At 41.6% G+C, this 24,873-nt stretch overlaps 1 protein-coding gene across 1 annotated transcript in view; it reads right to left on the bottom strand.

Annotated features, from left to right (window-relative positions):
* EPG5 (ectopic P-granules autophagy protein 5 homolog) overlaps positions 1–24,873 on the bottom strand; it is a 108,576-nt gene that overhangs the window by 33,216 nt on the left and 50,487 nt on the right. Inside the window, exons 23-30 of the mRNA XM_043558716.1 lie at positions 24,203–24,424; positions 22,268–22,391; positions 18,258–18,402; positions 16,238–16,409; positions 14,523–14,685; positions 5,716–5,858; positions 3,848–4,004; positions 987–1,181 (exon numbers count right to left, since the gene is read on the bottom strand). Of these exons, the coding sequence (XP_043414651.1) occupies positions 987–1,181; positions 3,848–4,004; positions 5,716–5,858; positions 14,523–14,685; positions 16,238–16,409; positions 18,258–18,402; positions 22,268–22,391; positions 24,203–24,424 (1,321 nt within the window). The remainder of the gene's footprint in view (positions 1–986; positions 1,182–3,847; positions 4,005–5,715; positions 5,859–14,522; positions 14,686–16,237; positions 16,410–18,257; positions 18,403–22,267; positions 22,392–24,202; positions 24,425–24,873) is intronic.

Consider the following 24,873-nt stretch of genomic DNA (forward strand, 5'->3'; position numbering starts at 1 on the left):
AGAAACAAGAAGCAGTTTTACTGACACGGGGAAATTAGCTGAAGTAGAGAAAATGATGTGCAAACTTAAAGTCAAAGACCACTGAGCATTTGGCTTTTTACAAAAACTGAAACTAGAATTTATAATCAAGTACTGAGCGGAGGTCAATAATTAACAGGCACCCGGAAGCCTCCATCTCTGCGCTCTGGGCCACAGGGACAAAGCTTTCTCGGTCCCGTGTGCTTTTTTGTATAGTAAACTTTTGGTTAAGTTTTCCCTCCTAGGCAAGAATCCACACTCTGCCAAAAAAAGAGTAGCCACTTAGGCGACTGTCTCCATCTAAAAGAGCCGTGTTTCTGTGTCTATGGCAGTTACCTATCTCAGTTAATAAAAATTCAGGATGTTGTTATCTATCACCTTCCAGAATTCCCAACTATAAAGCCTGTTCTCCCCCATTACAGACTGAAAGCAGTCTCTAGGCCCTAAAGAAAAATGCCTAGGTTTTATGATTTATGGATGTCAGAGAAATACAATTGAAGGCAAAATCACTAAGGCTCTGTAATTCTCAAGTGGCAAAGTAAATTCATTGCCTAGGTCTCAGTTAATATTCTACTCAGAATGAGGACAAAGGCAATTTGTTTATATCTGGCTTCTTCCAAATATGAGAGACTTTGATATATTACAACTCATTTATCAAACACATTTTCGGCATAAATTCAGGATATAGTCAAAAGAAGGATGCACTAAATTACTATTATGAATATTTCAAAGCTGTACTGTTTCTAAAGAGGGCTCGGGAGCAAAGTCCTTTCTCTACTATGAGGAATAAGACTGCCCTACACGACACAACCACTGCCCCCACACGGAAAGGCTGCTTGAAGACGATACAAAATGCGGAAAGGGTCTACCTGGAAACAGAACTCCAGGGGGCCTTTCATTTCTACAGAGCGGAAACAACACTAGATCCTACGTTTCAGTGATGGCATCAGCACGGAATCACATCTCACCTTGGTCAGCAGCATGAAGATCATATCACTGTTGTCCTCACTTAGAAACTTCACCACTTTCCCATAGAGCTGAATGAACTCCGCAGGTGCAGCATTGGGAGTGAAGAAAGGGGACAGGAGAGAGCACAGCCTTCTATTCTTCAGAACAGTCTCAAGTACTTTTCTGCATTCTGACTTAGTGCCACTGATAAACACCTTGAGAGAATCAGAAAGGGAAAATGTCACCAAATTCTCCCCTCCCCAACTTTTATTTATACAACCGAGTTTTAAGGGCTAGTGTGTAAGGCAAACAGAACGTTTTCTAAATGAAAATGTGGAACAATAAAAAAAAAAAATCTAAAATCATCACAGATAAACCTAACACTTCTAATGGAAGTGATATTAAAAATTCTGGATAATCCATTAATTTGATTTGGACAAGTCATAGAGAATTTTTAAAAGATTAAAATATTGGGATAATCTGAATCCAGAAATTTGCAAGGTGCCTACCATGATTACTGAGTATCAGCATTTTTTTTTTTAATGTTTATTTTGACAGAGAGATACAAAGCACGAGCAGGGGAGGGCAGAGAAAGACGAAGACACAGAATCCGAAGCAGGCTCCAGGCTCTGAGCTGTCCACACAAAGCGTGACATGGGGCTTGAACTCATGAACCATGAGATCATGACCTGAGCCAAAGTCAGATGATCAACCTACTGAGCCACCCAGGTGCCCCCACTAAGTATCAACATTTTGTCAAGAAAACAAAACCTCTAGGTTATAGATATTATTGAGATGTGCTTTCAATACTTTTAAAAAGCTAACTTTAACAAACTGATATATAATCAAGATCACTAATGTTTCAAGTACTGGATGTAAGTGAGTATTTAAATAATCTCAGGGCCAGGAAAGCTCCGATAAGCTGGACCACAGGCAGAAAGAAATACTAAGAGGACTGAGAGATTTGAATGTACAAAAATTGTACCTTCTATAAGGCAAGAAGTATGATAAAATAAAAGGAAAATGACAAAGTAGAAAAATCAATTTAGAACATATTCCAGATACCAGGTTAATAGTCTGAGGAGCTCTTTCAAAGCAATCAAAAAATAAGAAATTCTGCAACAGAAAATGTGCAAAGGTCAATAACTAGCAAATCACAAAAAATAATTAAATGGCCAATAAACATATGAAAAAGTCATGCCAGTTAACAAATACTTGAAGAAATCCAACTTAAAATAATAACAAAGTACACTTCCCCTTTTAGATTAGCAAGACTTTAAAAGAATCATCATTCTTAACACTGGTTATGGTATGGAGAGCAATAAATTCAAACCCTGCTATGGTAGTGGGAACAGGGCACTGTGACAATATACATCAAATGTTAGTCCCTTTGACATAGCAACCATACTTCTAGGAAATTATCCTGGAAAAAATAGTCCAAGTTCACAGAGATGTGGAAGAACATTTATCTCAGGCTTATTGTAGCAAAACAAACAAACTACCTAAATATCCATCCAGGGCCCTGGGCTCCATACATTACAATGTATCTGTACCATGGAACAGTATGTATTAAAGACCATGATATCAGTCTATATTTATAAACACAGAATAATGTCTAGAAGTTGTGTTTGAATGAAAAACACGAGGTAACAAAATAGCACTTGCCCATTTCTGAGGAAGTTTATCTATTTAGCTGTATATAGGAATGATACATCATTTCTACATACACACACACACACACACACACACACACACATAACACACTAATAAACATACATACACAAGATAAACTATAATAAAATGTTTAGCTCTATAACCAGTGTCTATCTCCAGTAGGTTAGAATTGAGAAATGTTTCTTCTTTACACTTTTTATATTGTCTGCATTGCTTATCATAAGCATACATCAATTTTAAAATCAAGGGAAAAAAACTACTTAAAAATCTATTTTATTTTCTGCTCTATATTGTCCCCTTATAAGTATCTAATAACTAAGGACTCATTCCATTGAATTTGGGTAAGAGTATATGGTTAGTGTTTACATATTTTCCATCAAGTGGCTTTCCTTTCCTTTATGACATATTTCACAAATGTGCATGGATACATTGCTCTTGCCTTGTTAAATACCCGTATTTTTAATAGTAAGTCAAATCAAGAAATGGGGACTGAGAATAGCAACTGGGAGACAGCAGTGGAGAGGTGGAGCGAACATGGACTGAGACAGATGACGTGGGATACAGGCTCAGCTCCAGCACTGACCAGCTATATTCTTTAGGCAAGTTATTTCATTTTTTAGAGACCTGTTTTCTCATCTTTAAACTGTTTTTAATGTTTATTTTTGAGAGAGAGAGACAGCATGAGTGGGAGAGGGGCAGAGAGAGAGAGGGAGACACAGAATCTGAAGCAGGCTCCAGGCTCTGAGCTGTCAACACGGAGCCCAACGTGGGGCTCGAACCCATGAACTGTGAGATCGTGATCTGGGCCGAAGTCGGACACCTAACCAATTGAGTCAGCCAGGCGCCCCTGTGTTTTCATCTTTAAAATGAAAAGGATATCAGTCATTCAGAGTCACTGTGAGGATGAAGTGGAGAGCATTTTATAAATAAGAGCTTGTTATTGTTAATAACACAAAAAGCATATGAAAAAGTTTGATGTCTCCCAGACTTTCAAATATGAGTAACTTAATATCTCTTGTATGGGAAGCAAAATTCTATACCAACAATTTTAATCGCATCTTGAGAAGTCAACAATTCATAAGCTTCTGACTTATGTAAGACTCTGAACGTGTAACAGAAGTCTGAAGTCAACCCTCACTATAACTAATGAGGATGCTACAGAGATTCAATATATGTGAGTGAGGCTAAAAACACAGAATTACCTTACCTGTCCCAAGATCTCAATGCATGAAGTAAAGAATTGCCTTGTGGGAGGATGGCGCTGAGTCTCATCACTGACATAATCCACAACAGTAAAGAAGAGGCTAATGCCAACCTTCTGAACCCCAGGGGTAGGCTGCAACTTGTAGGCATTCACTAGGGCCCTGTGGGAAAATACAGGTGAGGCTACTGGTCTACAATAAGAGAATACAGACTCACAAGTACTTCCGTGGTACTCTACACTTCTCACACAGGCAATATTCTTAAGAGTCCTTCAGAGCCCCCAAATAAATGTCACTTTAAAAATATTTCATGGGGAAAAAAAATTCATGGGGTAGATAAAGTATCTTCTACCTTGACCCAACAACTTATTTTTAATACACGGAAATGATTTTATGTCCTCTGGGGGGGGGGGATGGAATCATATATATTATTAATATTCTTACCCTTATTAGGGGCCCCTGGGTGGCTCAGTCAGTTAAGCGGCTGACTTCGGCTCAGGTCATGATCTCCTAGTCCTTGAGTTCGAGCCCTGCGTCAGGCTCTGTGCTGACAGCTCAGAGAGTCTGGAGCCTGCTTCAGATTCTGTGTCTCCCTCTCTCTCTGCCCCTCCCCAGCTCATGCTGTCTCTCTCTCTTTCTCTCTCTCTCTCAAAGAATAAACATTACAAAAATTTTTTTTAAATATTCTTAAATGTTTCATATTTTATATGTAATTCATAATTCTTTAACTTTGTGTATTCCTTATATAATATACATTTTTAATTAATTTAATTACTTATTTCTCTAAATTTTTTAATATTTCTTTTTACGTTTTTATTTCTTGTTGAGAGAGAGCGAGATACAGAGCATGAGCCCGGGAGGGGCAGAGACAGGGGGAGACACAGAATCTGAAGCAGGCTCCAGGCTCTGAGCTTTCAGCAAAGAGCCTGACGCAGGGTTCAAACCTGTGAACCGCGAGATCATGATCTGAGTAAAAGTTGGATGCTTAATTGAGTACTCAGGTGCCCCTCTCTAAATTTTAAAACCCGTGTCACAGAAAGAGATTTCTATATAGAATAAGATCCCAGAACAAAGATATCTCTTCTAAGTCTCAGGCTGTTTTGAGTTCCTTTGCTAGTAAAAGACACATCAACTTCTTATTCACCTCATCTCCTTCTTCCCTGGACACCCAGTCCAATCCACAAAAGAACTCAATGCCCCACCCCACACACCACTACCCTGATCTGCTGGGGGATTAGTTGCTGGTACTAGAATGTGGAACCACCTTAAAGTAAAAGGCAGGGTCAACCACTCTCCCAAGTCATGCCCTGGTGGCTTTAGGAAGAAAGAAGACATTGAGGGTAAGCCAGGAGCTCCAAGGGAAAAGCCATGATGGCCAAATGCAAGCTGGCAACTATACTTGAGAACCTAATTCCCCTGAGCAATTCCCCTTCAAACTCTGCTCTATAATCTGAGCTGACAATGCTGACTTCCTGGGTAAATGCAACTTTGATATAAAACTTAAGCACTCAATCTCTCCATGATTGAACTTCAATGTGCTGTATCATCTCATAATTCAGGGGTCAGCAGACTTACTCTATAAAGGACCAACCAGTAAATATTTTATGTTTTTATGGGCCATAAATTGTCACAACTATTCAATTCTGCCATTGTGGTATAAAGCCATGCACATTAAGTAAATAAATGGACATGGCTATGTTCCAATAAAACTTTATTTATAAAAATAGGTGGCAGGCCAGACTTGGTCCAAAGGCCATTGTTTGCTGATCCTGTACTAATTTAATTAGTGGGTGTCTGGGGGTACAGTAGCATGTATGATTACTATCAATAATAACAACATTGCATTTTAAATTATAATGCCCTCAAAACTTACGTAATCAAGTTTTCCGCGTGAACAGCAGCTTCCACAACATTAAGTGATGGTGGTTTAGCAGCTTCTGCTTGCAACTGCTTCACTTCTTTTCGCAAAACATGAAGCTGTTGGCTTACTGCTTCATTTTTATGCATACCTTCAAACTAAGAAAGATAAAAGTGGTCAAGACCTTTTTTGTCCTTGCTATGTTCCTAAAGCAAATATTATAAATATACTGAGCATCTGATGAAGAACTATTACTATAATTAATATTATAACTCAAAATTCTCAGTTGAAGAGGAGAGGGGTAGGGAAAAAAAATGTCAAAAAACTACTCAAGAATCTCAGGTTTTTCATGAAGGATCAAACTGGAGCGAGTTTATCACTGGTTCAGTCTTTTGTAGGATATGCTCTCTGTCACTTATGCTTTGATTCCCCGATTCTCATCAAAAACAGACTCGGGGCACCTGGCTGGCTCAGTCGGTTGAGCGTCTGACTACGGCTCAGGTCATGATCTCACGGTTTGTGAGTTCGAGCCCTGCGTCAGGCTCTGTGCTGACAGCGTGGAGCCTGGAGCCTGCTTCGGATTCTGTGTCTCCCTCTCTCTCTGCCCCTCCCCTGCTCATATTCTGTCTCTCTCTCTCTCAAAAATAAATAAAGATTTTTAAAAAAAAATTAAAAAAAAAAAAAAAACAACCAGACTCAATGTCTTCTACCACCGAGGTTTTCCTGGAAGCACACCAAGCGTCTCCTCCACTGAGCCCCTCCCCTGAGCCCTGACCACTCTCCATTCTCCCCACCCAAAAAGCACATACACGTCAACCTGAACCACTAGGGTTCACATCTCACGTGTGCCAAGCATACAAAGAGCACGACACAGATGCTGTTAATAAAACACTTGCCCTTTTGAAAGGAAGAAAACATATCCAATTATAAAACAACAAAATATGAAAAAATACAAGAAGTGCGCCAATCAGTTGCATGCCTATGAAAGAGCAAGTGACTGATTCAGTGGTTCCCGAAAGCTTGTCACTGATGAAATATTTACTCGTTCTCAGTAAAGATGTGACAATGGAGAAAGTATTGAGTTTAAAAAAAAAAAAACTAAATCTATTTCAATTTAAACAATTAGCCTTTCTTTAAGATTATGTCTTTCCTATTTGAGGGGATTATTAATATCCCTTTTCTCTAACTAGTTGATGGTGACCTATGTGATAGCTGCTTTGTTTGTACATTTCGATGTCCCCTTTTGGATATGAATGATGCAAAACATATCCTAGGCCCAGGCTGCAACACAAAGACACAACCCATGTGGCAGTTGTGGGGGACAAGAGGACAGAGGGACAGCAAAGAGAAGCCCAGCCAGGCAGGGAGGTCAGGGCTGGAGAGCACAGAGCAGTCAGACTACAGAGCAGGGTTCCTGTCCTGGGGAGTCCTTTGGAGCAGGCTAGGGAATGTGGACTTATCTTGCAGGCATAGCAGAGAATGCTGAAGAGATGAGAACATTCAGAAGGCGGGAATGTTAAATCCTACACTCTCCTCCAACGGTCTCCTCCAATCACTGAGTCAGCAAAGGGTCTACATTTTCCTTTATACACACATGCCCAAACCCAGTCTTTAGCCACCTCTGCAGTGATTACAGATATCCTTTGTTTGTAAATAATGTAAATACTTAATTCACAAACGTATTTAACTGAGGTCCTGATGTCCCTGCCAGAGCTATTATCGTAAATTCCAGATGAAAGGCTACTGGAGGGCAATGGTGCTATTTGTTTTGTTCTACCCAACACCCCAGTATAGCCCAACTCTGACGGTACACGGAGCGCCTGCTTTCATGATCATGATAACTTTCTCCCATCAAACTCACCAATGTCATATTAAACAGCTTTACAAAGCTTCTTACTTAAAGACGAAAATAAGCTGTTAGTCTAAATCAAAAGGCATGAAGGTGAAGATCCAAGAACATATGATGTTAACAATTATTTTAATTTCTACTATTGGAGAAATGAAAGATAAGATGATTAAGTGACTTCCATTAGACCACATAATGCATCAACACAAATATTAAATTTCCAACCTCTCAAATCAAAGACCAATGCTGAACAGCCTAAAACGTGGTCAGGAATCTGCACAGTTTCGATGCCTAACGTGTCACCGTGTGCAATGAGGTGGGGGTCTCTGAGGGCCACGGCCCTTGGCTGGCCTGGAGAGAAAGCAGGCAAACAGGGAGGAAAAGAAAGAACGTGAGGGGAGGGAGGAAGACAGTGAGGATGGAGGGAAGCACAAGAAAGAAAGGACAGAGGTGCCCTCGCCCGGGAAATGCCGTCAAGACCAAGAGACTGGCGCTGCAGAACTGCCACCCCACGCCGGACAAACCACAGATGCCCAGGAATAAGGCAAAGCACCGAGGTGGGAAAGTTCAGACATCCTCACACACAAAAGCACCTCAAAGTTCTCATTATTTCCCAGTCTACTTATTTTTGCTCATTGTTCCCAGCTCTACAGAGAATTTTCTCTGCTCGCTAGGGCGGAAGAGGGGCTGAGTGCCTGGCGGCTCACAATCGCCAGAAGTTGGAGACGACGGCACAAAGCAGCGAGGGCGGGGGGCGGGGAGGGGGGGCGCCGGAGTCACTGTAAGCAGACAAAGCCATGTGCAAGCTGGACGAAGCAAGTCGGATCTTACAGTACTGTGAGGCCCTCAGTGGGTCTTTTCCATCTTTCATTTCTAGGATGGAGCAAAATTTTCACATGATAATAAATCAATCCTGGGTCTGGCACACATGCCCCACAATACCGAAGTCCAACAAAAGGAACCCTATTATAAATCACCCCATTTCCTCAGGGAATATCACTGAATTATTAGAGCCTTCTATTGGGAGAGACGACCACAGAAGAAGCACGTCTCACTTCCCATAAAACATATTTGGCTTTTGTATACCCCAAACAAGCTATACATAGTTCAAACATTTGCAGATGGCTGGAAATTTCCAGGGCTTTTCCCTCACGAAAAATTCTATTAAGCAATGAAATATGTTCATGATACAATTTGAAATCTTTACAAATGAGCCATTTAAAATTATATTTAAAATATACTCTTGCATTTTAATCTCAAAATTTATATTTAAAATATAAAGTCATTCCCCATGAAGTTGATTTTAAAAAATTGATCCGATCCATGAATTCTCTAATCACTGAAAAAGAAGATGATCCTGTCACACCAACTCAGAGAGAGAAAATGGTACACGTGTTAATTTAGAGAGATGATGGCCATGACCAGCTTACTCAGAATTGTACAGCTAACCTAGTCTTCAGAAGCTGGAGCAGAAACAGCTAAAAGCAAATGGCTTCATTTCCCAATACTGCCTGGGAAAGCCTGGGTCTTGAGTTCAAATAGACGTGGGCTTGAATTTCAGCTGAGCCACTTACTAGCTGTGTGGTTTTGGCAAGTCTCTGAGACTCTCTGAACCTATTTTCTCATCCCCACTTTGTGAAGATTAACAGTCACCGGCATGTTACCTGGGATATGAGAGTGCCCAAGCATGTGATAAGAAGCGCTCCGAACAGAGCTGGGAAATAATCTCGTATACGGAAGGAAGACAATCCTTATCGCTTCCAAGACTGACGGCCTAGGAGACATTTGTAGTAGAGCGAAAAGTGCAGCAGTGTGTGAGGCCGGAGATTCTGTATGGAAAGCATTAAGTTGGCCTATGGTAAACACACAGAATGACGGCTAATTTCCAGTAGGAAAAGGTTCCAGTAGGAAAAGGATATCTACAAAATCCCTAAAGCTAGTTGAAATCAGGGGGTTTACTGGTGAAGAATATAAATCTACGGTTCGTTCCTTCAAACACACTGGTTCTATGGCACTGACTGTGTGAGGCATTAACAACAGAAACATGAATAAGACAAGGTCCTGACCCTCATGCAACTCAAAATCTAGTAACAGTGTGACAAGGTAATGATAATACAAAACAAGTTGTAACATAACCTCATGATTGACGCGCTGGTGGTTTTCACTGACTCATTCAGGGGCGAGAAAGGGCACCTATGATGTGCCAGGAGCCATGCTAGATGGTACAGAAATACAGATGACTAAGGGCAGGAACTCTATTCCTCAGCAGTTCACAGACCGGTAGGAAAAATAGCAGGTGAATACAACAGCATTTATGCAAAAGCTGCTATGAAAGGAGGGACTGTCTCAGTCTGACTAGAGGGGCTGAGAAAGACCTCAAGAGATGCTGCCTGAACCGAGCATGGAAGGATGAGAGGAAGGAGCTCACGAATGGGTGTGGGAGAACAAGTAACAGCACATGCCTGAGAGAGAAGGTAGGAACATGCATGTCACGTTTGGAGAATGGAAAAAGCCTATGTGGCTAGAAAAAAAATGTTCAGGGATTAGGAAAGGGTAAATGATGCCACTAGAAACTCATCAAGAACAGATTATGGGGGGATCCGAAGGGTCCTATTCCTTTTAGATACCGGATAGTCAATGTTAGGTTTTCGCCTGGAAATGTGATTAGATTTGTGTTTAAAAAGATGAATGTGGCAGGGGCGCCTGGGTGGCTCAGTCTGTTAAGCTTCTGACCTCACCTCAGGTCATGATCTCACTGCTCGTGAGTTCGAGCCCCACGTCGAGCTCGGTGCTCACAGTTCAGAGCCTGGAGCCTGCTTCCAGTTCTGTGTCTCCCTCTCTCTGCCCCTCCCCTACTCATGCTCTGTCTCTTTCTCTCAAAAATAAATAAAGTTAAAAAAAATTAAAAAAAAAAAAAAGATGAATGTGACAGAATGGAAAACGGACTGGACAGGGAGAGAGTCTATAGAAAGGAAGCCTTATGTAGTGGTTCAGGGGAAAAGTAATGTGGGCCTACTAGGGGACAATGGCAATGGGAACAAAGAGAAAGAAACAAATGTAAAGTCATTTCAGAAGCAGAACCAGTATGACTTGGAAAGTAACTAGATGGGGAGTATGAGGGTGGGGAGATGACACTGATGCCCAGGTCCCCACTTCCTGTTACAGGAAAAACAGGTTTGGAGGGTAAAAATTGGATTAGGCTGGGACCTGTGGAGTTTGAAGTATTTATGGGACATTCACAGAAAATCACATAGGCAGGTGGAAATCTAGATCTGGAACTCAGAGAATTCTGGACTAGAAAAGCAGAGTAGGAGTCAGCAACATATGGGTTAATCCTTTCAGTGGTCATAGACTACCAAGGATCTACTCAAGTTATAAACTATCCAGAACAAAAAAATTCCATATACTTTCAGGGACTTCACTGACTCACTAAAGACCATTCACACACCCACTCTAGATTAAGAACTCCAACACAAACAGTAGGCAAAAGCAGCCAATGTCACAAATGACTAAGGGGATCAGGGGTAGACGCAAGCACAACCAGCAATCTAAGGGTTGCATTGATGAAAAGGAATTCTGGAGGGAAACTACAAAGTGGCTAGTGATTTGGAGGGACTAGAAGAGACCTCATGACGTTCAACATCTCCAGATAATAAAATGACGTTAAACAGGATCAAAACTACTGGATATAGCCATGAAGTGGTCCCTAGACACACGCATACAGAGAGGATATAATTCTATGTATAAAAGCAACACAACCTACCCTCTGCATGACATATGCTCTCCCAGAGACAATTTCTTGATGAGTAATAAACAATCAGAACTCACCTTCCCTCCCTGACATCCATAACCAAAGTCATCCATTTGTGTAATGAGACAGCTTTAAACTCAAGTACAATCTCTGGCCAAAACTCAGAGCAAACCTAACTGACTTGCATAGATTAGATAATGTCCTAACTTCATGGCAGCTAGAGTTTCAACTTTCCTCTACCTTGCTCTTAGCTATTGATGAGTAGCCAAAAAAAGTTTTTATCTTCAATTCCTAGAAGTATCAACCAGCAACTACCACCTGGACAACCTTAGTTAGCAACTACTATGTAACGTTCCAAAGAAATCCTATTTAAATCAGACTACAAGGCACCTGGGTGGCTCAGCTGGTTGAGCATCTGACTCTTGACTTCAGCTCAGGTCAAGATCCAAGTTGTGGGATTAAACCCCTAGTCTGGCTCTGTGCTGAGCATGAAGCCTGACTAAGATTCTCTCTCTTCTCCCCCTCTGCCCCTCTTGCCCACTTGTGTGCGCTCTCTCTCTCTCTCTCTCTCTCTCTCTAAAATAAGAAAAATATGGGGTGCCTGGGTGGCTCAGTCAGTTAAGCATCCGACTCTTGATCTCAGTGCAGGTCATGATCTTGCAGTTAGTGGGTTTGAGCCCCACATCTGGCTCTGCACTGATCGCATGGAGCCTGCTTGGGATTCTGTTTCTCCTTCTCTCTGCCCCTTACCTGCTCTCTATCTCAAAATAAATACATAAACTTTTTTAAAAAATAATTTAAATAAGAAAAATAAAATAATAAAAAATAAATCAGACTACAAAAGCTGCCATCTTCACATTTTCAATTCCTCAGTCACATCTGCATCATCAGGCAAAATTAACGGCTGAAGTAAATACTGTTGTCAATATTGATAGGAGCCATCAGTGGGAGTTTCCCAGTTTCTAGATCCTCCCAAACAGAACTGAAAGTCAGGGTGCTGGGCAAACTAGTAAGGCCAGCAGAAAATTAGAATGTGCTTTTTAAGAAAACTTAGATATTTCTAAAGAGATTATGGCCATAAAACACAGCTATTTTTTCAAATTCTTTAGGTCTCTATAAAATCTCCTTTTCTTCTCTGTCCTTTTTTTTTCTTTTTTCTTCAAGCAATCTTTGCATTTACCAATTTTTCTTTTGAGAAAATAAAGCATAAATATTTTTTGTGTTGTCTGTAAAAATAAAATCTAAGCCACATTCATTTGAGTCCTTATCCTAAATCATCTGCTTTCCAATCTCTGTCTTATCAGAATTACTTAGAAGGTATTTCAGGAAAAGTATACCTTTCTATTTCAGAATTAACAAAGCAAAAGCTTATAAAAGAAATTTCAATTCAAGAGTTCAGACAAATCAAGATTATGGTGACTTTTTCTGAAAAGGAAAAAGCCAGGTCACTGACAGGCTGGGAGCTGAAGCTCCCAAGTCAGCCCGGTGGTATTGCCCACCACAACAAGACCCTGAGAGTTAACAGGCGGTCAGGCAAAGAGAACTGGTTTTTGGCTGGGCAGTAAGTATTCATGACTCTTCACAGAGCAAGCTATTAGCCAGAACTGAAAAAACATTTTTGTACTTATCTTACCAAGTCACTTAATAAAATGCATCTTAGGAGAATTCCCTTCTCTGTACAGTATTAACAGCCTGGCAAAGATGTGTAATTCCAAAATACGGAAAAATACCGTATTTCTGAAGGCACAGTTTGGTAGTAAGACACCCTTTTTAATTAGAACTTGATACACTTCTTTCTTTTTTTTTTTTTTGCACCAAATCAAATTCGGTCCTAAATCAGCAGACTTATCTCCAAGCTCCATTATTTTAGCAAGTGATCCTTCTTAAATGCTCCCACCTAGTGTTACTAAAACATTAGTAACTGGGGGAAAAGTACACTGAAAGAAATTAACTTTATAAAACACCTGGCCAAAGATGTTCTCTCAGTGTTTGGGAGTCTCACATCCCATGTCAAATTTCTTAACTTTAGATGCATACAAATATGTTATTTTATCAAAAACAAATTATGAAGGTAACGAAAAAGACAAGTGTATAAGTTATTTCAGAGAAGACATTTTAGAGAAAACAGGCTCCCAAGGAGACTGATGAAGAATACATCAAAACTGCTCAAATGAGGAAGCACAAAAAGAAATTTATGAAAGACAACCAAGAGTCAGTAAAATAAGTTTTCCCTGATTTCTAAAAGCTAACAAAAAAAGAGGAGCTATGTTTGTGCAAATGCGGTAGCCAACCTCTGAGCATTTCCTCCCCAGCTCTGGGGACCCGAAGTCTCTCGCAGAAGGACTAGGGTGCAGCGAGTAAGGAGCTTGTGTTCTGCAGCCAGCCTGCCCAGGTCTCCCTGGTTCTGTCACCCGGTGGCTGTGTCACTCTGGGTACGAAACTTAACCTTTCTATGCCTTTACTTCCCCGTCTGGAAACAAGATAACCAGAATTCCCACCTCACAGAGATGCCGTGAGGATAAGTTCTATAGAGTGTTTACACAGAGTCAGGCATAAAGCAAGTGCTACGATGTGCTGGCTAAAGTTAAGCTCCATTCTGAAGTCCTTTCAATGTCACAGACCCAACTTAATTAAGCCTGTTTTTCCAGTGCAAGAAGGTGACACTAAGAGGCAGCTGAATTCCTAATCTCGGAGTTGCACGTCTCTCCTTTGCCTGCTGGCAGGCTCCATCCAACTGACCTGCTTTCCACACGTCCCCCCCACGTTTGTCTTCAGTGGCTCCCCACCGACCACAGCACACAGTTGGAGCTCCCAAGTGATCATCCTTTCCAATGTGAATTCCCACCACCACACCCAAAAACAATCTGAAGTAGGCTGACCTAGCCACTGACCCCTAAATGGCTGTTCAGAGGACTCCATTCCCACATTCCTTCTAACAGAATCCAAACCATCATCATCAAAGTCTTTTGAAGATCAATTTAAAACCCTCTAAGGATCTTCTCAGTGATTATGCTTTTCTTTGAATTTCTGTCCTTGTCGAACACACGAGCACTTACGGAAATACATGATCAGCTCTGTGTGGGTCTTCACCCCCCCAAATGTATTAAGTGTTTCAGGATGTGAATCATGTGCTACAAACTTCTTTCAGTCTCTCTCAACAATATGCCACTATTACGGACTCAATTAAAAATTCTCTGAATTAAGAAGAAGCTTAAACAATCTTACCTGAACTGTTACAACTGCTGCTCCTTGGCATTTCTTACCACTACTGCCTCTACACTCCAAATGTAGTGTGGTCTGTTCTTCTCTATTAACATACTGCTTGGGCATTGTGTCCAACAGCTCACTATCCAGGGCAACCTGCTGAGATTCTCGAAGAGCTGCAGTTCTGAAAAACATCATCAGGAAGTAGAAGAAAGGCTTCGGAAAGGTTTCACGGTAGGTGATAAAGGCTTCCAGTTCCCCCCAGCCTGCATCAGAGAGCATCAAGACCAAGTATCCTATAGTAACAAAAGACCAAAGGTGTGTGCCCAGCCTTACCCAAATCCTCTCTTTTTCTTAACAAAAAATTTTAGGGGCGCCTGGGTGGCTCAATCGGTTGGGCATCCCACTTCGGCCCAGGTTACGATCTCACGGTTCATGGGTTAGAGCCCTGAGTCGGGCTCTGTGCTGACAGCTCAGAGCCTGAAGCCTGCTTCGGATTCTGTGATTCCCTCTCTCTCTGCCCCTTCCCTACTCACCCTCTGTCTGTCTGTCTCTCTCTCAAAAATAAACATTGAAAAAAAAAATTTTGTTTTTAAGAAATTTTAAAAAGGAAGGAAAAGTGGGACAACTTTTTAGCCAGGAACGAAGCTTCATTTAGAATCTGTATTACACTAACGATGTTTTTTACATGGACCCTTAAATATACAAGAGCAAATGAGAATCCATCCTAATTAAAGCATTCTAAAGGGTATCTTGCTTGTAAGCACCAGTGATTTCTTCGGTATTAGCAACTCAAACTGAACTGTCAAAGATGGACAAAGCTGTTTACAAGGGTGTTGATACGGTTACGTTACTGTGTAGGCATGTGTGTGCGCACACTGGCGGGGGTGCACATTTGTATGCACGTGCACACCATCAATGCCTGGACCAAGAGCAGCCAAGGAAAAAAAAAGCCAGTAAGAGATCGATTCCCAGTGTCTTCGCAAAGATTAGACTCTTCTACTTCATCAAACAGATTCACTCCACACCCGCTCCTTCTCGCCAGACCGCAAGCTGGAACCAAAACCTTAAAGAGTTGATTGCTCCGGGGGCGCCTGGATGGCTCAGTGGGGTGAGTGTCAGACTTCAACTCAGGCCATGATCTCGCGGTTCATGAGTTTGAGTCCCGCATGGGGTGGTCAGTGCGGAGCCTGTTTGGGATCCTCTGTCCCCCTCTCCTTCAGCCCCTCCCACGCTCTCTCTCCCTCTCAAAAATAAACACTTAAAAAAAACAAAGAGTTAATCGTTCTGTATCTACTTTAACTCAGAGCACTAAATGATTTTCCCGCATTTTAATCAAGTGCCTGAGGCAATTTATTAAAGAATATGGAGAGTTAGGGAGCAAAGCAGTGACAAAAGAAAATAAATCTCATTGCCTACCCTTTTAATACCATCTTTTCAGTATCAGAAAGTCTCCTCAGGAGAAGCTTAAGAAACACTTGGCTGGCACTGCTGGCCCACAGAAATGCCACCACAGGAAATGTAAAATTCCTAGTCCGTGAAAGCACCACGCATTTTCAACATGAAACTGAACGACTTGTCACAACTTGGCTAACTGAGGTACCTGACTGGGCCAGCCTGGTCAAATCATCCTCATGGAGAGAACGCTGATGAGGAAACCCTTCAAGGTACTAAAGCATCCAAGCTGTCCCAGCAGCAAGCACAGGGGCATGACCCTGGAGGTCACACGGTCTCACCTGGCCTGCTGCTGCAACAGATTCAGGTCTGTGCGCACCAGCTGGGTGGTGTCCTTCTGACTCAGGAGCACAGCCGAGGAAATGACTGGCACAGGAGGCCTCACTGGGTGCAGATCAAGGGGAGGCTGGGGAGCCTCGTGCTTCCGCAAGTTGCTTAAAACCCTTTCTTTAGCTGAAAGAAAATTAAGTCGCGTTTACTGAGTAAAGGCTACTACTAGGTAGTAACATACTAATTGAGTGCAACGCTTTGGCTGGTTACCTTCGAGAAAAATGTTGAAGATGTACAGAGTAGTTACATAAACCATCAGTGGCCTAAATGAATAAAATCATTATCTTTCGTTACCTGCTAGTTTTGAGGGAGCCCCCACCGGGGTACTAATATTCTACCAGGAGTCGGGAGCTCACGAGCATGTGGTATGATTAAACACAACTCCTAGCCTCAAACAGCCTTCCTTACTGAGAGTTAAAGAGTCAAAGCTCACGATCTTAAATTATTACCCTAGACAGTCTCACACGACATGCTCAAGTGTGTGGACTTGAAACTAGCATAAAGGGGATCTAGCAAACTCTCTAAGCAAGTCTGACGAAGATGGCAGCCATCACCAGTCAACGGATGGGGGGACGGGGAGGGTGGTCCTGTTAAGAGTTTAATGCAATCATCCAGATAAACTTCAGAGAAAAGGAGAAAAAGAAACGGGCGTTACGGAATATGGCTGAGTGGAAAAATCTTAAATTAGGCCAAGGTTTGACCAGGAGGGCTGAGACCAGTCGAGTTAAAATGAACAAAGACGGGGCGCCTGGGTGGCGCAGTCGGTTGAGCGTCCGACTTCAGCCAGGTCACGATCTCGCGGTCCGTGAGTTCGAGCCCCGCGTCAGGCTCTGGGCTGATGGCTCGGAGCCTGGAGCCTGTTTCCGATGCTGTGTCTCCCTCTCTCTCTGCCCCTCCCCCGTTCATGCTCTGTCTCTCTCTGTCCCAAAAATAAATAAACGTTGAAAAAAAAAAAATGGACAAAGGCATGGACACAAACTCCTACAGAACTTACATTATACAGTCATATTGTCGTTCTTTCACTCATCCACTTATTCATTCACTCAATAAATGGAATCCAAATAAGAAACCAGGTGCCATATGAGAAAAGTGATGGCAAATCTGTCCATCCAACTTTGCACTAGATTGCACATGGGGTCATAGTGGTGAATCCAATCTAAATGTTTGTATTTCTACACCTAGTACAGAGCTGACCACACAGGTATCCAATAAATCAATAAATTCCTATCTTCCCACCCTCTCTCTTCACTGCACTATACACATACCATACAGCAGGTGGGGACTGAGCACAGGAAGAAAAATGCTGCCACATACCTGCCTCTTTTCAACAGTAAGGTAATAGGGAACAGGAGAGGTCAAGGAAATTTCAAGTCAATAAATCAAGTCAACAAATACTTAAGGAACTACTATGAATTTCCGACTTCATTCCAGATGTAGCATTCCATTTTCTGTTCTTAAGAAAAATAAAAGAAAATTTAATAGCCATGATTTTAGTTGGCATAAAAAGACCTGTATTGTTTGCACCCCAAACAGATGGAATTTAACATTCCAAACAGGTCAAGTACGGGATCGTCCCATATGGCTGGGGTTTTTCCACTAGAACAACTACTCTCTGCACAGAAAGTAACAAAGTCGGATGTTAATCACTGGAAAAGACTCCTGACTTTGTTCAAGTTTCTCTCAAGCAACATTTTAGGCCACGACTCTAAAGCTACTGTCTGAACTGCCTGCCTCCAGACTTCTTTTATGGGAGAAAAAGCACCTTATGTAAACCATTACTGTTTTGAAGTTTTCTCTCACGCATTGCTGAACCTAACCCTAAGGTGCAGACAAGGTAACAATGAACTTCTAAAAAAACAATTCTCACTGGAGGCATACACTGTGTAAACCTTAACCCTCAATTCATTCATTCATCCATTCATTCATTCATTCATTCATTCACTGAAGGGGGATGATGGTGGTACAGCTCACCCAACAAAGGATCAGTGAAGTCCAGCTGCACTGACAAACTGCAGGGCGGCGAATGGGACTCAAGTGTGGCCTGTGTCCACAGACCAACAGTCTCCTGGAACTCATAACGTATGCGCTCCATGTTCAAATACTCCATCCACAGATCCTAGAATTAAAGCATAGGACTTTAACTTTCACAGATGAATCATATATTCACATAGGACTTGAACTTTCACAGATGAATCATATATTCACATATAAAATTATATATTTAACTAAAAGGTAGACCAGAAAGTTTCAGCATGAGGTGGTCCATACCAAGTTCTCCAGTGTTAAGAAGGATCATGTTCTAAAATGGATACTAGCAATCTTTGCAGGAGTTTGATTATGCACCAAGAACAGAAAAAATAATTTTAATGGCCCCACCAACTGTATATTTATACACTGCATACAAATACTACTGAGCTAGTAAGTTAAAACCCAGAAATTTTAAAGAGATAGGTAACAAATATATTGAAAATAACTATCTGGATTAGAAAGAATCTGGGCCCTTGGTCCCAATACCAATTTACAGGAATACAGGGGACAGAGAAACATATTAAACCATACTACGACGATCTGCAAAATCCAGACTCTGGGGAAACTCTATGGACAAACGATCCAGTTTCTTCAACAAACTACAGGGGGAAAAAGGAATAAGGGAGGAGTGACAGATCAAACAGACTTATAAGAGCTGTCAACCAATTACAAAATGAGGATCCTGATTCAACTATAAAAATAAAAATAAAAATTTTATGACATTTATGAGGTAACTGGAAATTTGAACCCAACTTCAGTATTTGATACTAAGAAACTGCTCTTAATATTTTTCAGATATAAATGCTATTGGGTTATAATAGTTTTTTAATCCTCATCTTTTGAAATCTTCATGTATCAGGGGCACCTGGGTGGCTCAGTCGGTTAAGCGTCCGACTTCAGCCAGGTCACGATCTCGCGGTCCGTGAGTTCGAGCCCCGCGTCAGGCTCTGGGCTGATGGCTCAGAGCCTGGAGCCTGTTTCCGATTCTGTGTCTCCCTCTCTCTCTGCCCCTCCCCCGTTCATGCTCTGTCTCTCTCTGTCCCAAAAATAAATAAACGTTGAAAAAAAAAAAAAAAAAGAAATCTTCATGTATCAAATGCTTTCTAGAATTAGTTCCAAAATAATATGGTGAAGGGAGTGAACGGGCTATAGATAAAATTAGACACCCGGTACACAGTGGGCAGGGGGAGAAAAGCATGTGTGCTACGCTTTTCTATTTTTCTGTATGACTGAATTTATTATAAAAGGTAAAATAAATAAAATGAGAAAACATAGAAGTTTTAGTATTCTCTTCCTACACTCCAATAAACTATCTTGCATATTTTGAACTACATGCTTCACTTTGATGATCAATACATATTATTAGAATGGGAGACTGTCTTTAATGAAAAGAAATGTCAGCTCTCCATGATCATTAAAAACTGTACCAAATAGTAGGAAGGTGATCAGCTATGGACTATGGTTTTGTGGATGATTTTTTTTTTTCTTTCTGATCTTAAGTGTTTAAAGGATTCCTCTAAACCTACAAATCTCTGGCTTGTAATGGGCACACTGCCATGAAGTCCTAAATCATTACTTCCAAACCAACCATGGCACGAGGCATTCCAGACTCAGGAGAGGAACTCCAAAGTCATCTTGACCACAAGTCTGAAACCTAGAAGCACCAGACAACTGCTGGAGGTGCTGTACCACTCCCTCCTACTGTGCACACCCATCTCCTTTCAGTGGGGTCACTATCACCTTGTCTGCCTCTGTGCTAAGTAACTGTTGACAGAGGCTAATGATTAAGAATACTGAGAATTAAAGATAGGTAAGCAGAGATGTCTCAGAAAACCACAAAAAGACAGAACAACACTAAACATGAACTACAGATAAAAATTGGAGCTATATCAGGCTCTGGGCTGATGGCTCAGAGCCTGGAGCCTGCTTCCGATTCTGTGTCTCCCTCTCTCTCTGCCCCTCCCCCGTTCATGCTCTGTCTCTCTCTGTCCCAAAAATAAATAAATGTTGAAAAAAAAAAATTTAAAAAAAAAAAAATTGGAGCTATAAAATCAAATGGCAAAGACTTAAAAAAAAAGAGAACGGTATTAATTCTGTAGATGATGGGGAGCCAAGATAATTATCAGAGAACCAAGACACTATGACTAATATTTTTAAAAACACTGACCAGTCATCCGCTACACGCAGATTCTTAGATAAGGCCGTGGCGTGTAGAGGACAAAAAGGGATGAACACAGAACTGCGCTCAAAGGATCTCAGTCCATGACTGCCTATTTATTTTTCCTGCTACTATGGCTCCGTATTCTCAGCCTTATTTCTCTATGCCTTGGGGCCCTAGCTCCATTCAGTCCTCCTCTCAATCTAGATGCTCTACTACCATTAAACTCGTATTTCCTTGGGAGAAGATATTTGCAAATGACATATCAGATAAAGGGTTAGTATCCAAAATCTATAAAGAACTTATCAAACTCAACACCCAGAAAGCAAACAATCAGTGAAGAAATGGGCAAAAGACACTTTTCCAAAGAAGACATCCAGATGGCAAACAGACACATGAAAAGATGCTCAACATTAGTCATCATCAGAGAAATACAAATCAAAACCACAATGAGGTACCACCTCACACCTATCAGAATGGCTAACATTAACAGCTCAGGTAACAACAGATGCTGGCGGGGATGCGAGAAAGAGGAACCCTTTTACACTGCTGGTGGGAATGCAGACTGGTGCAGCCATTCTGGAAAACAGTATAGAAGTTCCTCAAAAAATTAAAAATAGAACTACCCTACAACCCAGCAATTGCACTACTGGTATTTATCCAAAGGATACAGGAGTGCTGATTCGAAGGGGTACATGTTTATAGCAACACTATCAACAATAGCCAAAGTATGGAAAGAGCCCAAATGTTCATCGACTGATGAATGGATAAAGAAGATGTGGGGTGTGTGTGTATACATATACACACACATACACATACATACAATGGACTATTACTCAGTGATCAAAAAGATGAAATCTTGCCATTTACAACAACATGGATGGAACTGGAGTGTATTAGGCTAAGTGAAATAAGTCAGTCAGAGAAAGACAAATATCGTATGATTTCACTCATGTAGAATTTAAGAAACAAAACAGATTGGCATAGGGGAAAGGAAACAAAAATAAGAGAAAAACAGAGACGGACAAACCGTAAGAGACTCTTAAATACAAAGAACAAACTAAGGTTGCTGGAGGGAAGGTGAGTGGGGGATGGGCTAAATGGGGGATGGGCATTAAGGAGGGCCCTTGTTGGGATGAGCACTGGGTGTTATATGTAAGTGATGAACCACTAAATTCTACTCCTGAAATCAGTATGGCACCATATGCTACCTAACGCGGACTTAAGTAAAAAAAACAAACAAAAAAAACATATTTCCTACACTGCCCCACTCCAAAGTTCTAGACCTATGTGTTCCCTCCCTACCAAATGCCCAGTACACCGTTCTCCTTGAAGCCCCTGTGGCACCTCCTCTTCCAGTATCCTCTATCTTTGTAAACAGTATCTCTAGTTGCCCACTCTAGAAGTCTGGCTGTCCTGTATATCGAAACAATCCTATGACAGTATCAATCCCACCTGTGTATCTAATCTAAAATTCCTCCTGATCCTACTGATTCTTCTTCAACATATTTTAAATTCACCCATTTATCTAATGACTCACATTATTTTAACGGCTCTCCAAACAAATACTTTGGCACAAATCCAAATTCTTTAGGAAGGCATACATGGCCTTTAACGATGTAACCACTCTTCACCTATCTGGCATCCTCTGCCCTCCACAGTGGCTGTACCCCAACTGCACCTCCTGAACATGCCAGTGACCCATTTCCATATCAGTAAGTGGATTTAACATTAGATTATGACTGTGACATGTTCTATCACAGATATGCTAAGAGAGACAGTACTGCAGTATCACCTGCTGGTTCTGCATCACTTTTGCTAGCCTGTGAACATCATAATGCTTTGGTAGAGAAGGGATATAGGTATCTCCTTTTTGAAAATTCTCATCTTCTAGCCATAATATATATACATTGAAGAGCCTGAAAGAAAAAAAAAACGTAATTATATAAAATACAAAAAGACATGCAGGCAAATGACGTTTCTTACATGTCTAGGAACACTGTCACTACTACATAAAAGTAAAAAGCACAGAATACAGAAAATGCTTCCAACCACCACCACAGCCCCCAAGAAGCTCACGGGCGAGCAGGGGAGGAGGTCACAAATCTTACGATCTCATGCGGTAATTGCTACAACAAGGCTGTAAAGAAAGGGCTCTGGGAACTCTATTATTAAATCAGGGGTAAATACAACGTACAGGAAAAAATAACCAGAGAAGGTGATTTTAACACAGACCTAGGATCTGAATTTGGAGTTTTTCTTTCCTAGGCAATCCAGTCGGTGAGCCTCAGTGTTTGGAAAAGGTTAACTAACATTCAAATCAACACATTTTCTATCTTTTAGAGAAGACATTAAAAGCCATCTTAAACTACTACAATGGAAAAACCTGCCAGCTTCAGGCTCAATGACGCTCTCCCGCTTCAAGGTAGCACAAAGAGGACTCAAAGCATGTGTACACCTTGCTCCTATTAAGAAGGAACAGAACAAAGCCCAGCTAAAAAAAGAAAGGAAAAAAAAAAATCTCCATTTTCCAGTAGAAACTTTAAAAAAAAATTAATGATGTTTCCTTTGTTTTTACAAGGAACACAGTCCATTGAGCTAAGATCACTGGTATTTTAAGCAGTTGTTTACAGCAACAGGTACTAGAGGAATCTGTGGCACCCAAATTGCTGGGTGGGGTCTGGGAGGCGGCATGGCTTTGCTTTGCTCGGTAACATGGAAAACTACCTCCTTCACCTCTTGAGGCAGTCTGCGTAGGAACAGAGGCAGGGACAGGACTTTCAGGCTCTCACACGCAAGAGGCCGGTACAGAGCTCTCTCCCAGCTTCTGATGCAGCTAGATGGCTACTTTACCAACATGCCAAAGGAAGGGGGATTTAAGAGAGGCGGAAGGGCACATCAAACTTTCTTGGCTGATTGAAACGTTCAAAGATTAAGCCTCCCCATGGCGTAAGCCTGGCTAAAAGTAAGTTTTCCTTCAAGAAGCAGGCAAGATGAGGGCAGAAATCATTCCAAAGGCTGAAAGATAGCCCGAAGGGCTTTTAGGTCAAGCAAGCCTGAAGCCTCAGTGCTGGATCAAAACCCCAGGCTTCCTCACCAAGACATTTTGCATTCAGGGCTAATTATTAGAAGCCATTTTTATTAAGTCTTATTTAGAAGACTAATACCTGGTTTACAGAAAGCTTATAAATGAAAGGTAAAGGAACAGCGTGAAAGGGACCAACCTTACTCCAGAGTTCTTAACGTCTGGGGGGGGACACACATACTGTACCCGATTTTAGAAGCAATTTTGGGTGATTACTAGATCCTACCTTACCCCAGGCAGATTCCTAGAGGTGTTTGGACTTCACTTAAAGAACCCTGCCTTGCTCATGAATTTCCTTTAAAGAAGTGTCCTAGCAGGCTTTACTAGGTGTTTACCTGCTATGATCAATTGTTTTGGTTTGTTTCTAGTATTACACAGAGAAACAGAGAGGATATCAGCCCTCTGGTTTAAGGCCTTCCATTCGGACTCCGGGCACTTGATAAAGCTAGATCCACACTGCTGACTTTCTTCTCATGAAGAACTTAAAAAGGAAGCATGACGAGACGCAAACCTGGTCACTGCCACCCTCCACATCCTATCGGGGCCGAGAGAACAGCACCCGGCAGTCTGTAACACAGATAACTGTTCCGGCACAGTACCTGTGCTGCAAACCACAGCATAAATGGCTAAATAACCATGTCCCACCTCACGAGCTCCGTGTGCAGCTCTGGGGAAGTCAGGTAACCAGGGGTGCCAGCCTGGCCAGCAGGCAGCCCTTCACTGCCCTCTGCTGGAACGCGGAGGGCCTTGCTCGCAGCATGGTGGAAGTCAGCCACCTCAGTCAGGCGCCTCTTCATTTCTCTCAACAAACTGGTATGAGCAGGGCTTTGAAAAAACCTTTTTCCAATACAACCATCTATGGGTAACCTTAAAAAATATAAGCATAGATTACAAGATCAACACAACATGATCTACGTGGCACAAAATCACAATCAATTAACAAGTCAATGGTTATAAATATCCCACACTGAATTAATACCTATTATTCTACCTCAATGGTTAGTATGCAGCTCCAACAACACGGTATATATGAAAGCAGTTTTAAAAAGAATGAAATACTACACAAATTTAAGGTATTACCACCACTTAGCAGTTACTGAATAAAGACAGTCTCTGCTCTAGAAGAACTTACAATCTGGTAGAAAACAGAAGTGCCCAATAACCAACATCCGTATGTTCCAATGGACGGAGTTAAGGGAGTGAGGGTGAGCTAGGAATTGGGCTGGAGTCTGAGAATATGGTCGGGAACAGTGGACAGTTCCAGCCGACCAGAGTCCCTTCAGACCCAGTGGAAATGGCAGACACCTCCCAGCCCA

This window comes from Prionailurus bengalensis, chromosome D3, assembly GCF_016509475.1.
Source record: "Prionailurus bengalensis isolate Pbe53 chromosome D3, Fcat_Pben_1.1_paternal_pri, whole genome shotgun sequence".
NCBI classification, from domain to species: domain Eukaryota; kingdom Metazoa; phylum Chordata; class Mammalia; order Carnivora; family Felidae; genus Prionailurus; species Prionailurus bengalensis.